Genomic DNA, 15780 nt, shown 5'->3' with positions numbered 1-15780 from the left:
AATTAGTGCAAACATTCTTGAGTAACTCAAGCTACCTAATTCAAAAATTTATTTAAAATTTTATTCCAAAAAATCCTAAAACATAGTTTTCCCTAGAACATTTCAACTTCCCAAACTCCAAAATGCTAAGAGTTTTATGGAACTTGCCTTCATCTTTAAGATCAAAATTACAAGCGGTCAGATCAGGCCTTGTTTTTTTTTTTTTTTACCACCCACCTCATCACTGGACCTCAAGCCTAAACCATCACCTATTATCTGAAAAAATGAAAAATTACAGTAACTGTCTGAAATGCCATTTTAAAGGCATTTATATTTTATGAAAAGCAAGCAGTGTAGATGAGATACGCCAAGAATCATTCTGAACAATATCACCACAACTTGGAAATCAGATCAAATATACTCTAAAACCACAATTAAATTCCTAAGAAAGAAATTTCATAAAAAGCATTAAAGAGTTCTCTGCAAGTACCCTCTTTTCTTACTCTCCTTAGGATTTTAAGACAAATGTATGATCTTTTATTTAGAGATATAGTAATTTCCAGTTTTCCATGTTTTTCTTTATTCAAAAGAAGACTTGCCACTAGTTTAACTAGTTACTGTCACTAGCTAAAATACTTATCACTAGAAAGGCCTGATATTTATCTCTGTCAAAGTTACTTACAAATAATATTAAAAACAAATGAGAATATCTACTATAGAAAAACATAAGACTATCACAGAAAAATATAATAAAAGACTCAACTGCCGGGATGTGTCTAGTTCTAGTTCAAATGAAAAAGGCACAATGGTTTTTATTTAGAGGTAAAATCCACTGTCAATGGAAAAGTCTTACAAGACTTTGACCTTTTTCTTATTTATAATCAGGTAATGTAAAATCTGCTCATAAATAATGATAATACAGGAAACCAATCAATCTCTTTTTCTCTCCTTTACTATTTATAGTTCATTGGCACATTACAATCTTACCTAGTTTATTAAATACACATATGATACTGTACCAGATGCAAATATATACATATATAGGCTATGACAAGCAATGTTCAATTTAACAGTGGTCAGTAAAGTGAATTGATCCAAGTGCAACAACTTCACCCCACTTTTCTGGATCACACATATCCTAAAGAAAGCCACTTGGTTTCTAACATAATGCACACTACATTCCATTTTAATTGTAACATTCATCTACAAAAAACACAAGGAAAACAATTCAAAACTATGTTAGTAATTAGTTCTGGTTTGGTCCATTGTATGCAATCAGGAGAGTATAGGACTTAATTAGTTGCTACCAAATTGAAGCAATGAAAAAGGTTAAAAATCAAAGTACTTAGAAATTAAAATATGGAATCACCCCCCTCCCCAATACTAAAGGGACACAAAACAACAACTACTGTCCCACCAAGCAAAAGTGGAAAACAAACAGAGAGCATGTGTGTAACCTCACTTACCATCTTTTTGTTATTCTACTTCAACAGGTCAAGAAAGGTGAAGAGAGAGAAGGTAGAAGTGAGAGTCAGAAAAGGCCTAAATAAAATCCTCACTGAAATTTTTAAACATACAAGCAATAGAGACAAATTAGGTCGAGGCAGATGCAGTACTACTACAGTTTACGGAGTTAATAATTAGGGCCAAATTAACACGGACAGTTATTACCTCCTGAATGAAAGTTAACTCGTTAAACAATTTAAATTTCCAGTTTTCAGTCTACCACATTTTAGGTAACAAGACACAAAAAGTATAAATCAATCCACTAGGCATAGGTATTCCAAAAAAGTCAAATTTCTTTCATTTGTTACTGAATTTAAGTACCTTTAATTAAGGAAAATAAACAGCAGAAAAGGTCTAGCTGAATAGGTAAAGGGTGTGTAGAGTGATTTTCCAAGCTCTAGTAGTCAAGTTAAATTTGACACAGTTCTCTTTTCTTTCACTGTTTTCTACTGGAAGAACAAATTAACTTGAAAGACTTAAAAAGATTAAGCAGATTGAACAGAAATAAACCAACTTAACAGACTGACAAACCATACAAGCAAATGCTACTGGGGAATTCCTTAGCAAAAATGTCTTATTTGAGTATCACTTAGACTCATTTCTATCACTTCCCCTTAAAAAGCAAGGAAAGTGGGAGTAAAAAATACAGGTAATTATTTGTGACTATGCTGGACAATAAAAATAGCTATATGTGATGTAGCTTAATACCTCAAAAATGTTATTATCCATAAAGTATATTCAAAAACCATTCTTCTTTAAAAGGCTGATACTGAATAAACGTGACTTTCAACATTATTAAAAAACTTTATCCTTATCACTATTACTAGCTAAATTTTTAGCTGAGTTCATTTAAGATGGAATTCAATCAGAACAAAAGGAGTTAACAAAAAGAGAATATGGGATTCTATAAAATTCCCAAAAGACCCTAAAAAAAAAAACCCAAACCAAAAAACTCTCATATTGAGTATCCCTTCTGATTGTAATAAAACAGAGGCCAGAATCATTCACTTTTTTAAGTCTTTAAAAACATTATCACAGAACCCAAGTTTCAGTTTGTATTTTTATTCATCGTGTAACTCAATCCTCTAGTCCCAACAGCAGAGAGCTCTTAAGCAGCAAATGTCTACTATCTATTACCAGCTTTCTAGACACCTCAAACAAACATCCCACGGGTACCTTAACTTAGAACCTAACACACTCTCTGAAGTCTTGTCAAGGACTGTCCAGATAGGACCAACGATGCTAGTCTGTTCACAAATGATTCATAAAACGGCTTCTAAATTCTACTACATTTCCTATAACCTAACCTGATCCCTAGGCTATCTGAAGATTTTAAGTCAAGTGGTAACCACTGATTTTGATTGTTCTTTTTTTTTCCCCCTTCTAAAATATTGTTAACTCCCTTTTGATTTCCACCTCCTTTAATAGAAGATGAAAATCTATTAAGGTCCAATCTCATGTTAAGAACAGTACGTAGGTGATGACAACATTCCCGCCCTTCTCCTTGTCCTAAGATAAAAGATGCAAGGTCAAATAAAGACTTGCACAGCTTCCTCCTGCACACTATGGAAATCAGTTATTATACTGGGGAAAAAAGGAACCAGTAAGATGCACACTCTGTTTTTCCTGACTAGCTATATAAAAATGTAGGGGCATCAGGCCATGAGAACATGGAAGAAGTTTCAGCTCCCAAAGAGACACTAACCCTGAATGACAAATATATGAAATTGAAAGACATAAAAATACCAGGCTGATTTCTTTTAAAATTATACTATAGGGCTTTAAGTCCCTAATACAGCATTCACATCAACATAAAAATCTTATTTTTATTGTATTCAGAGAGTAATGGCTACACTTAAAGTCAGACGAAATTACTTTCAGTTTCTGTACCTTTCTTCACGTGTTGATAAAAATTTAAAATATAAGCAATTCGGCCCTCCTCCTTTGCTTTTCAAGGCATCAACATCTTAAAACTACTTAATTCAAAGAACACTTCAGTAGGTTTTGCTCCTCATTTATCAATAAATAAAATATTACCTTGATTTCAATGTTTCCCACTTTGGTGGTCGATCTGATAATAGGTCTTCCAACCAAAGCTGGGAAGATATGTTCTGGAAAGTTAGAGCCTGCATATCCACACTTCACAAACTGGAAAAGAACAGTAAAAAGTGGGTTAGTGTCAAAGTATTTACACTATTATCCATTTAACAACTGCATCTGAAAAGTACTGCTTTGCATTTATATAATATTCTAAACTTTTGGTGCTTTCAAATTACCCAAAGTAATCACCAGGTCTATCAGATCCTCCATTTGTTTCCTTCATGGACCGACTACTGGAGTTCCCATTTCTTGACTGGTTAACTCTTAGGGAAAGCCTCAAGGGACCTAAGCTGAGCAGTGCATGCTGGAACCTGCTGCCTTGATGCACAGCAAGGAAGGGACAAATTCATTCAAAGAATGCTAAGGAGTTTTAAAAGAAATGTCAGAAAATGGACAGAACCAAAGCAGGCTTTCATTCATGTCTGGCAATTCACTTAAGTAACATCATTTCCCAAAATGGGAAAATCAAATGGCATCTGGACCAGCATCAAGTTAAAATAAACATTTATTAAGCATTTTTGGCTATTTACATTTTTATATTTAGAGAAACATTTAGTAATACCAGGTGACATAAGTTCATATTTAGATCGTGTACTTCTCCAATGAGGATGTAGCATTGATTCTAATAATACTTCCACTTTATGAATAAGAAACAGATGCACTAGGAGATTTAATGACTCCTAGGGTTTTTAATGCTTGTATCAGTAATACAATCTGCTTAGCCTTATTTTTAAGAGCAGCCATTACAAGGAAGGCAGTTAAAAACTTCAGGGTGGGAGGAAGAAGCTATATGAGAGAGGAGCTGTCATCAACCTCTACCATTCCCTTAACAAGATTTTGTGCAATGTACAGTAGACTGTGCAAACACTTTTGTGTCTACTGATGAATCCCAAGCACCTAGAACAGAGTCTGACACAAACTAGGTGCGTATTATTTAACTGATCAATAAAAATGAAGTTTTGCTGCTGACTCAAGAGTACAATATTATGATTATTTTAATATAGAGAATATGTTCAATATTGAGACAATCTATTGTTCCATGGATTTGGCACCACATTCTCTTAGAAGAATTTAGGAGAAAAACAATATCTGAATGTGACATATGACAGAAATAACATGAAAGTGGATAGAAAGCTGTTACATACAAGGAACTGTTTTGTTTGATGGTGGTAAAAGTTAGCAACAACCTGAAACTCACTGACTTCTGACTAACCCTCTAAAATACAAATTTTTTCTATTTCAAAGATAACCTTGTTGGAAATGATGTTGATGAACCACATTCAATTATAAATAGCCTAGTACATTCTGCCATGCATAACTGCAAGTTTTTTAAAAATAGTACTTTAAAAAAATATGTTAAAATCATGTCTTCAGCAGACTGAAGCTCTAGTCTGAAAAAAATCTGTCTAAAATTAAAAAAATTGCACATTTCCAATACCACCTGAGTTCATATCCCCTCATTCATGTTCACATTTTAGAATTCACATAAAATATACCATTCAAATAGGTTTTCTTCCAAACCCACAAAACCTAGTCCTGCTCAGTTTGCCACTGAACCTAGGTTTTCTAAAACCTAAAACTATGATACGATTCTTTCTGGATTACCTTCCAAGGCTGAAGTTAGTGTGATATGATGGCATATGCAATAGATATCCTGCTTGCTCATACCTACTTCTACTTGAATAGTGGTTGATAGTAAAGAACAATATACTTCCCACCCTAAAAAAAAGTGTTTAACATAATTCAGAAGTGTTAGTTCATTTTTCCACAATATCTTCCCAAATAATTTATCAATCTGACCCAGAAAGAGCTGGAGCGACAACTGCCGCAGACAAAGAATAATACTTAGTATTTTCTAGTCTATTCAAATTAAAAGGAAAAAACCTCTTACACTCATCTCTTCTAAATCAAACTCTCTAGTCCTTAAGCCAAAAGCCAGCTCACTTGATGTGAACTGAAATCAGATGTAAGACCAGAGAATCTCTTCTCATTATGCCACTATATTCATATTTCTACATAAATAAAATCTGTCATGACCACCAGACAAGTATCAGCTTTAGTCATAATTTATACATATATTCCAAATATAAACAGCAAATACAATGTACACATTAAATTTTTATGTAGTGACATAATGAGCAGATAAACACACTAGGTGAGACAAAAGTGTCCATGAGTATAAACATTCTTAAGAAAATTGTAAAATGAATGAAAAAAAAGAATCTACACATTTGTAAAGGCAATTTCAGCATATTAAATGCAAATCAATGATTTACCTGAGAAATCTTAACACTAGATGAAGGTGGGAGGAGGAGCCTGGGATGGAGCCCAAGTCAAGTGTCTCTCCCATCCCCCCACCCCCCACGCCCCCAGGCAGTCAGGAGGCTGGGGAGGTAAAATTCTTGTTCGAGCATATTTCACAGGACAACATATTTGCCAAGTGCCTAAGGTAAGAAGACAAAAATTAAGAATTCCTAAAACTATAAAAGTAACTCCAAACTACTATCCTGTGCTTCATTAAAAGATGAAGGAACTTCTCTGGAGGTCCAGTGGCTAAGACTCCGCATTCCCAATGCAGGGAGACCAGGGGTCAGGAAACTAGATTCCACATGCCACAACTAAAGCTCCCATGTGCCATAGCTAACCTGGTGCCACCGAATAAATGCATTAATTAAAATAAATATTTTTAAAAATAAATATTTTTAAAAATTATTTAAAAAATGGAAAGTTGGCTTTTAGTTCAAATTAAAGACAGCAATCACTAATTAATGAGATTATTTACTCTGATTAAGCAGTAGCTTATTGGAAGTAGATGCTGCCACAGTAATCCAGTGCTAGAATTCCTACAGGGAACTAGTGTTTGGTCAAAATGGCAACAGCTGCACTATATCACATTATTTCAGATGTCAATGCATTAGCAGTTAAAATAACAAGAACATAATTACAATGATCTATTTCTCAGTCATATATAACCAACAGACAACCTGGCATTTCCTTTCTTGCAAAAAAGCCAGTATTTTTTTTTTTTAAGATCTAAACCATAAGCTAATAATATACAAAGAAAATATTCTTTTCTAAACTACTTGTTTGGCATAACTTTAATTCTTGAAATACCTCCCCTCACTTCAATCATTTTAAGACCTCGTGACTTAGTTCTCTCACTGTGTGCAATAAGGCTGTGTTTAAGAAACAGACTTTACCATATATAGTTTCCTCTTCATAGCACTGTGGTTTAAACAGGCTCCCTTACTTCCCACTGAGTCATCAAATGGTAAGAACATGAACAATATAATTTTCTTTTAAGAAAAAAAAAAAGCCCTTGTACATTTGCTCTAAAGGTATCTTTCTCCCCTTAAAAAACAAACTGGGATTTATAAAGCTTCATTTGGGCTTATTTAATTTGTATTTTTCCTTTATTATTTTAAACAAATGGCACTGATATAATAATTTAATTGCATAGTGATTACTCTGATCTTAGATCACCAAAATATTTATTGTTTATTCCAAAGCATCTACTTTTGATTTGGTTCTACTTCAAACACTCCTAAATCCAACATATAAATTTGTTTAAGCCTGATAAAGCAAGCTGTAATCAACTACAAATGTGAACTGTGTAAGTACAATTAAAAAAAAAAAGTGTAACTATCTTAACACTACCAGCTACTCTGTATCACTGGACCCTAAAAATTGTAACAGTCACACAGCAGGCGCTCCAGAAGTCTTCACTGTAGGTAAACCAACTCAATGTTGATGAAATCACCCAAGTTTGGCCAAAAAATACACAACATCAGGGGCCTGGGCCCAACCCCTGAAAGGCACCTAAGCCGAAGCAGATCTCCACATCTTCACCTATCTGGCCACTTTCCCCAGCTTTATTTTAGGTGGCGGTTTACAACAGGCTCCATTTTAGGTTTGGATGGTTATGAGGATGAAGTGCATAAGGTATTGGAAATTCCTCCTCTAGGAGGCCCTACAGAGGCACTGGTCAGCTTGGGAGCCGGAGAGGTCGAAGAGCAGGACCACCACCTGGCATCTGATCGTAAGAACTCATCTACCCTTAGGGCTTTCCATTTAGGGCCTGCCAGAGAAGGCAATGGCACCCCACTCCAGTACTCTTGCCTGGAAAATCCCATGGACGGAGGAGCCTGGTAGGCTGCAGTCCATGGGGTCGCTAGGAGTCAGACGTGACTGAGCGAATTCCCTTTCACTTTTCACTTTCATGCATTGGAGAAGGAAATGGCAACCCACTCCAGTGTTCTTGCCTGGAGAATCCCAGGGATGGGGGAGCCTGGTGGGCTGCCATCTATGGGGTCGCACAGAGTCGGACACGACTGACGTGACTTAGCAGCAGCAGCAGCAGAGAGGCTTAAAAAAAAAAAAAAATCAACTTCTCAAATGGCCTACAATTTTAAAACCTAAAATGTGTTAAGAGGCAAGTTGCTTTAGAGTAACAACTATTCTCATAAATTTTTAGAAACTAAATTTTAGTATCTTCTTAATCACAGAAGAATCATTAGACCTTCAAGTACCTAAATAAAATCAAGAGGACTATGAAGTATAAGAAATACAGACTCTAAGTGGCTCCTAATTCTCTAAATTTTCAGAAATATCATAGCATTCTTGACTACGTACTACATCAGAGCTTTCTTCATGAAGTTTCTTCATGAAGTCAATCATGTCCTATAGAAAATCTGGATATTTAAAGTAACTAGAAATACAATGCCAAATATTACACACGGTTTTGTTTGAATTAACTACACTTTTCTACTTATGTCACAATAACTTATCTTTTGTCTTAAGGAACAAGATTCTTAAATTATAGATTAGACATAAGGCTAATCAGATATACAATGAGTTTTCTAACAAGCTAATGAAACAGTAACATAAAACTAATTATGGGACTTGCTTCCACTATAGGGGGCATGGGTTCTGTCCCTGGCCAGGGAACTAAGATCCCCACATGCCACAAAGCCAAAAAAAAAAAAAGTTTAAGAACAAGAAAAAAAATTTTTTTTAATTAAATATTATGAAAAAACATACACTACAAAAACTGGTTTCACTGTCCTTCAAAGAGGAGGAATCCATTAAAATATAACTGACTTCAGTTTCTAAAAAAAAAACTGGCATAGTCACAAAAAAATACATTAGTATCAATTTTTTAAAGATTTACATTTATTTAGATGTCAATTTGAGACTACAGGGGGGAATTAGGCCAATTTTTTTTAAAAAAGCACCTTTAAAGTGAGTTTTAACTGTAAAAGGAACACATTTATAATTTCATTTAAAGACAGTTTAACATTAAATGGTTTGTTAAAAAATAAAGAACGTTTTCCCAATAACTGAGTCATGAAGTCCTTCCCACCTGACCTTACTCTTATCCCTAGTCTCACAGGTAACCACAATGAACATAAATTTCTCACAAATCCCTTCAAAACTTTCACATACACATACACATTTGTGGACACATAAATAACTTTAATAAAGAACACACACATCAATGAAAATAAATTTTTTAAATGTTTTTGTGGTGATGAAGCTGCCTCTTTTTAAGTACTATGCTATTTTGTATGAAAGTGAAAGTGAAGTCGCTCAGTTGTATCCAATTCTTTGGGACCCCATGGACTGTAGCCTACCAGGCTCCTCTGTCCATGGGATTTTCCAGGCAATAGTACTGGAGTGGATTGGCATTTCCTTCTCCAGGGGATCTTCCCAACCCAGGGATTGAACCCGGGTCTCCCGCATTGTAGACAGACGCTTTACCATCTGAGCCACCAAAAAAAATGATAACACTCTTCTTACTCTCATCCATTTTCAACTTAGTTCAGATAAAGCTAGTATAATCATTGCTTGTAAAAATTCAACCAAAGGCAGTATTACGACTGTGAATATCAACTCTTTTTTCCCCTCAACGATTCAGTTTCCAAAGTGACTTGAAGTTCATGCAAAATCTATTTTAATTCATATATTACATTTATGGAAGGAAGGGGATAAAGTGACAAAATATTGCAGCTTCAAAATGGTTAGAAACTGCTGTAATGCAGGGGCAAGTGATCACCACACAACTCACCCAAAATAACTAAGAGTTCTGTATTCTAATTTGATGACTTCGCTGCCTAAAATACATTTTTTTTAATTGGGGGGGAGGGGTGATTGAAAGAAACAACTTTCAAATAATGTCTAAATCAGTGTTTTACTCTGATTTTTACAATTATTTGCATTTTAGGATCTTAAATACTAACATTAACCAATAAACCTGCCAATAAGGGAAAAAAAGAGGAGGGGTAACCCAAACTGATTAACTTCCCTAAGGTTAGTAGAATTAATACTTGGGCCTTAAAGGATCAAGATCAACCACGGAAACATACTGGTCTCTGGGGGGCTGCACCTGGGCCAAATATCCAGCATGGAGAACAAAAAGTAAATGATGCACAACCGATCTGGCCTTCCATCCTCTCAGAAAACAAGAAAACAAAACAACAAAAGCCTCAAACACTGCGAAAGGACTGAGGTTCACTGCCTGACAGCACTTCCCTTTTTTCTTTAAACCCGTTTCCTGCCTCCTGTTCCGTATCTTCAACTCTACAGGAAGAGCAAGGCCTCTTGGTCTTTTTCCTTTTTACACACCGGCGACCCTGGAGAATGAAGCCCTTTCGCAATGCACAAGCCCAGCCTTTTACCCCTCCAGCCCTCGAGCCAAATTCCCGCGGCTAGAGCGCTGGGCCGGCCCCGGCCCGGTAGCAGGTGGGAACCCCATCCATCGCCGGCCTCGCCCGCCGTCCTGACCCCGAGCTGCGGGACTGCCCAGCTCGAGGCTACTAAGGAGTCCAGCCCGCTCGAGCCCCACACCCACGCGGGTGGAAAGCGCTGGCCAGCGCCCCTCGGCTCGGGCGGCAGAGGGCCCAGGGGTGCAGCTCCGGGCGCTTTAGGCCCGCGCGCTCCCCGCACATCCGCGCCGCGGCCTACGGCCGCTGCAGCCTCCCCGCCGAGCGCTTACCCCGGTGCCGTTGTCGCACACCACCACCTTCCTGCCCTGGCTGTCCATCGTCCTCCCGGAAGAGAGCCGGAGCCGCAGCCGCTGCCGAACAACCTAGAGGACCCACCGTCCGTCTCGTTCCTCTTCCTCCTCCTCCCTCTTCCTGGCCCCGCCTTCGGCCTAACTTTTCTCCCCCAACCGGAAGTAACCGCCGGGTTTCACCCGCCACCTAACAAACTGCCTGAGCGGAAGAGGCGGGGACGGGAGGAAGGAGGCCGAGACTGGCAGTGGTGCACTCCAATAATGAAAAAAGGAGCCCGAGGCCCCACCTACGGCGCCAGCCCGGCTCCCGCGCCTGCTCCGCCTTTAGGGTCGCCGCCCTTCCGGGTTCTGCCTGTGGGCATCTTGTTCCCGACACTTCGGTGGGCAATAACGGTAGCCGAGCTGCCAGGCGGTTTGCCCTGCTTTCTAAGACTTCGCAGGAGTTCGGGGTTTCCGAAGGAGTTCGGGGTTTCCGAACTTCTCTCAAATATGATGGCATTTTTAAATACATTAATGTCATTCATACAATAAATGATTGTTGAGTGTAACAAGTATTTATTGTTACTTGTTTCATGTGTCTATACTAGACGTGTATTAACTAGACATGTAAATAGAAGGGGGTAGGCCCAGATCACGTAAGTCTTCGTTGGCAGGGCCGTATTTGAAAATAGGGTTGCCCGATTTCAAAGTTGACAGCCAAGGTTCAAACAGGTACAATAGAGGTGTGAAGCAATATGGTGCTGCTGAAAGGTAAGTGGTGAGCAGTGAGGCTCACCTAACTAACGGCAATCCCGGACGAGATGGGTTGGACTGGAATCGGAGGGATCTGTATAAATGCACGATTTCGTGTGTCTGTACTAGACTGTGTCTAGTGTAACAATAAATACTTGTTTAGTCTAGTATAGACACAATTTCATGTGTCTATACTAGACTTCATGGGAAATAGATGGGGAAACAGTGTCAGACTTTATTTTTCTGGGCTCCAAAATCACTGCAGATGGTGACTGCAGCCATGAAATTAAAAGACGCTTACTCCTTGGAAGGAAAGTTATGACCAACCTAGATAGCATATTCAAAAGCAGAGACATTACTTTGCCAACAAAGGTCCGTCTAGTCAAGGCTACGGTTTTTCCTGTGGTCATGTATGGATGTGAGAGTTGGACTGTGAAGAAGGTTGAGCGCCGAAGAATTGATGCTTTTGAAGTGTGGTGTTGAAGAAGACTCTTGAGAGTCCCTTGGACTGCAAGGAGATCCAGCCAGTCCTTATTGAAGGAGATCAGCCCTGGGATTTCTTTGGAAGGAATGATGCTAAAGCTGAAACTCCAGTACTTTGGCCACCTCATGCGAAGAGTTGACTCATTGGAAAAGACTCTGATGCTGGGAGGGATTGGGGGCAGGAGGAGAAGGGGACGACAGAGGATGAGATGGCTGGATGGCATCACTGACTTGATGGACGTGAGTCTGAGTGAACTCTGGGAGTTGGTGATGGACAGGGAGGCCTGGCGTGCTTCGATTCATGGGGTCGCAAAGAGTCGGACACAACTGAGCGACTGATCTGATCTGATACTAAACTGCTTCTCAGTTTCACTCTGTTCTTTTATCAATAGTTTTCAAGTGGAAACCAAGTATATTAAAATAGGTCAAAATATGGGAGTTCCGTGGTGGTCTAGTGGCTAGGATTCTGTGCTTTCACTGTGGTGGCCTGGGGTTCAGTCCCTGGTCGGGGAACTGAGATCCCACAAGCTGAACAGCCAAAATTTGAGGGGGGAAAAAATCAAAATAAAACTGCCATAGTTGTTGGAAGTTTGAGAATTTAGGATGGGTTAAGGCCACAGGGAAATCTGTCTTCCTTGCATCTGCTTCTGTAGTCATTGAGGTACCTCAGCCTGCTGAACTTTGCAGTGGTTCATAAATTACACATCTTACTTTCGTGGCCAGGTGTGCTGCAGTTCATGGGGTCCCAAAGAGTCAGATATGACTAAGCGACAGAAAACCAACAACTTTTGTAGCCTGAGTGCTAGTACTGTGCAGTTTTTCTGGAAGTATATTTAATTGGTCTCAGCAAATTGAATTCAAGCATTTCTGTGTCCTTTTACTTTTCCTCTTTATGAAATGTAATGGATTACTAATTTTTACTTTTTAAGAAGTAGCATTTGTTGTTCTGATTATAAAATCAGTACATGCAGATGTTAGAAAATATCAACAAACATCTATTTGCTACACTAATGAAAATGCAGTAAAACCCCTTGATTATGCAAATTCAGATATAATACTCTTGGTGATGCTACTGTCTTCTGTACCAGCCTCATCCTGATCATTTCACTTTGCTCAAAATAATGTGACCTCACATTTTAGGTGATTGAATTGTGTGTGTGTGTATGTGTGTGTGAGTGAGAAAGAGGGTTTCATTTTTAGCCTTCTGCTGAAATTTTATGTATATTATTCTGCACAGAATCTTGCTAGGCAGGTATTTCCTTTTTACATATGACAAAATGGGAGCGTTAAAGTCTACCAAGATCTACATACAGAAATAAATACATATGCCATCAGCAAACAATCTAAAAATTAAAGAGAACAATTTTATTTGCAAGAGTATAAGAAAAATCCAAATAAATATAATGAAAGTAATTCAAGACCTATACACTGAAAACTACACAACATTGCTGAGAGAAATCAAAGATCCAGGTAAATAAGTATACCATTGTCATAAATTGAGCACTTGTTAAGATGACAGTTCTCTCTTCAAATTGATCTACAGATTCAATATAATCTCTATCAAAACCCCAGCAGTCCTTTCTCTTTTTAGAATTGACAAGTTGGATTCTAAAGTTTATGTGGAAATGCAAAGGAACCAGAATACCCAAAGCGGTTTTGAAAAAGAAAAGTGAAAGGGGCAGACTTCCACTGCTGCTGCTGCTGCTAAGTCCCTTCAGTCGTGTCCAACCTGTGCAACCCCATAGACAGCAGCCCACCAGGCTCCTCTGTCCCTGGGATTCTCCAGGCAAGAACACTGGAATGGGTTGCCATTTCCTTCTCTGAGACTTCCACTATCTGATTTCAAAACATACTATGAAGCTACAATAATGAATACAGTGTGGTATTGGCACAGGATAAATGTATAGATCAATGGAACACAAAAGACAGCCCAGAAATAAACTCTAACATTTATGGTCATTTGAGTTTCAACAAATGTGCTAAAACAATTGAATGGGGAAACAGTCATTTTCTTTTTACACAAGTAGTGCTGAGATAACTGAATATACAGGTGTGCTGCTGCTACTTAAGTCACTCAGTTGTGTCCAACTCTTTGCGCCTCCATGGACTGTAACCCCCCAGGCTCCTCTGTCCATGGGATTTTCCAGGCAAGAATACCAGAGTGGGTTGCATTTCCGACTCCAGGGGATCCTCCAGACCCAGGGCTCAAACCGATGTTTCTTGCATCTCCTGCATTGGCAGGTGGATTCTTTACACCTGGAAGCCCCAAATTTCCATGTATAGTGGGAAAAGAACTTTGATCCTTACTTCACACAATACATAAAAATTACTTCAAACGAATTGTACTCCAAAATGTAAAAAAGCTAAAACTACACAATTTCTGGAAGAAAACAGGAGAGAAACCTTTTTTTAAAAAAATTTATTGATTTTGGCAGTGCTGGGTCTTAGTTGTGGCTCTTGGGATCTTTGTTACAACATGCATGTGCTGTCTAGTTCCCTAAACAGGGATCAAAGCCAGGCCCCTACATTGGGAGGACTTCCCCCAGGGAATTGCAAGGGGAAAAATCTTTTGATGTTGAGTTAAAAATGACCTAGATATGACACCAAAATCATGATCCATAAAAGAAAAAACTGATATACTTAATAAAAAAAATATATATATATATATACTTAGTAAAATATAAGTATATAAATAAGTGTAAGTATAAATAAGTAAATAAGTATATAAATAAGTAAAATATAAGTATATAAAAACATAAGTATATACATAAGTATATAAATAAGTATATATTTATATACTTAGTAAAAAAGTAACACTTTTAAATCATGTATTAAGAAAAAGACTAGCCACGGACTAGAAGAAAATATATGTAAATCACATAGCCAACAAAGTACTTGTATCCAGAATAAATTCAGAATACCTAGGGACTTCCCTGGTGGCTCAATGATAAAGACTCTGCCTGCCAATGCAGCAGGCATGGGTTCGACCCCCAATCAGAGATGATCCCACATGCTGAGGACCAACGAAACCCATGTGCCACAACTATTGGGCCTGTGCTCTAGAGCCCAGGAGCTGCAACTGCTAAGCCCACATGCTGCAACTGTGGAAGCCTGAGTGCCTAGAGCCCGTGCTCCACAACAAGAGAAGCCACCTCAATGAGAAGCCCATGCACCACAACCCAACCAGAGAGTAGCCCCCACTCTCCACAGAAAAACCCATGCAGAAAAAAGAGAAAAACCCATGCAGCAATGAAGATTCAGCACAGCCAAAAATAAACTTTTTTTTAAAAAATTTAAAAATACTTATAACAATAAGAAGATGCATTATCTAATCAAAAAGTGGACAAAAGATTTGAGTAGACATTTCACTAATGGAGATATACATGTGAAAAGATGCTCAATGTCATTAGTCACTAGGGAAATGATTATGAGATACCACTTTATACTTACTAGAATGTCTATAATCAAAAGGAGAAAAGAACACCTATTGGCAAAGATGTGGAGAAACTGGAACCCCCAAACATCACTGGTGGGAATGTACAATGGTGCAGCAACTTTGGAGAGCAGTTTGGCAAGTTTTTCAAAAAGTTAGACATAAAGTCACTATACCTAGCAATTCCACTCCTAGATACTATACCCAAGAGAAATGAAAAATTGTATTCACAAACGTGTACACCAATGTTTGTAGTGGCATTGCTCATAATAGGTGAACAGTAGAAACAATTCCAATGTCCTTGAATTTGTGAATGAATAAACTGGTATATCCATACAATAGAATAGTGTTTGGCAGTTAAAAGGAAACTACATGCTACAACATGGATGAAACTTAAAAATATACCAGCTGCAAAAGACTCTGTTTTGTATGATTCCATTTATATAAAATGTCTAGAAAAAGCAGATGTGTAGATATAGGAAGCACATCAGTGTTCGCTCAGGCAGGGAGCAGGTTTGGCTGAATATAGGCA

The 15780-nt window shown here is 38.1% G+C and overlaps 1 protein-coding gene across 2 annotated transcripts in view; it reads right to left on the bottom strand.

Annotated features, from left to right (window-relative positions):
• Positions 1 to 10764, bottom strand: part of ACTR2 (ARP2 actin related protein 2 homolog) — a 37883-nt gene extending 27119 nt beyond the window's left edge. The window contains exons 1-3 of one of the 2 annotated variants that reach the window (XM_027555641.1): positions 10580 to 10753; positions 3523 to 3633; positions 1446 to 1460 (exon numbers count right to left, since the gene is read on the bottom strand). In XM_027555641.1, the coding sequence (XP_027411442.1) occupies positions 1446 to 1460; positions 3523 to 3633; positions 10580 to 10627 (174 nt within the window). In that variant the 5' untranslated portion in view covers positions 10628 to 10753. Of the gene's footprint in view, positions 1 to 1445; positions 1461 to 3522; positions 3634 to 10579 lie in introns of both variants that reach the window. The other variant, XM_027555642.1, reaches the window with a different exon arrangement.
• Positions 10765 to 15780: the final 5016 nt, after the last annotated feature.

Source organism: Bos indicus x Bos taurus, chromosome 11 (genome assembly GCF_003369695.1).
Source record: "Bos indicus x Bos taurus breed Angus x Brahman F1 hybrid chromosome 11, Bos_hybrid_MaternalHap_v2.0, whole genome shotgun sequence".
NCBI lineage: Eukaryota > Metazoa > Chordata > Mammalia > Artiodactyla > Bovidae > Bos > Bos indicus x Bos taurus.
Note: the sequence above shows the minus strand (reverse complement) of the source record. Positions and strands in the feature narration are given on the sequence as shown.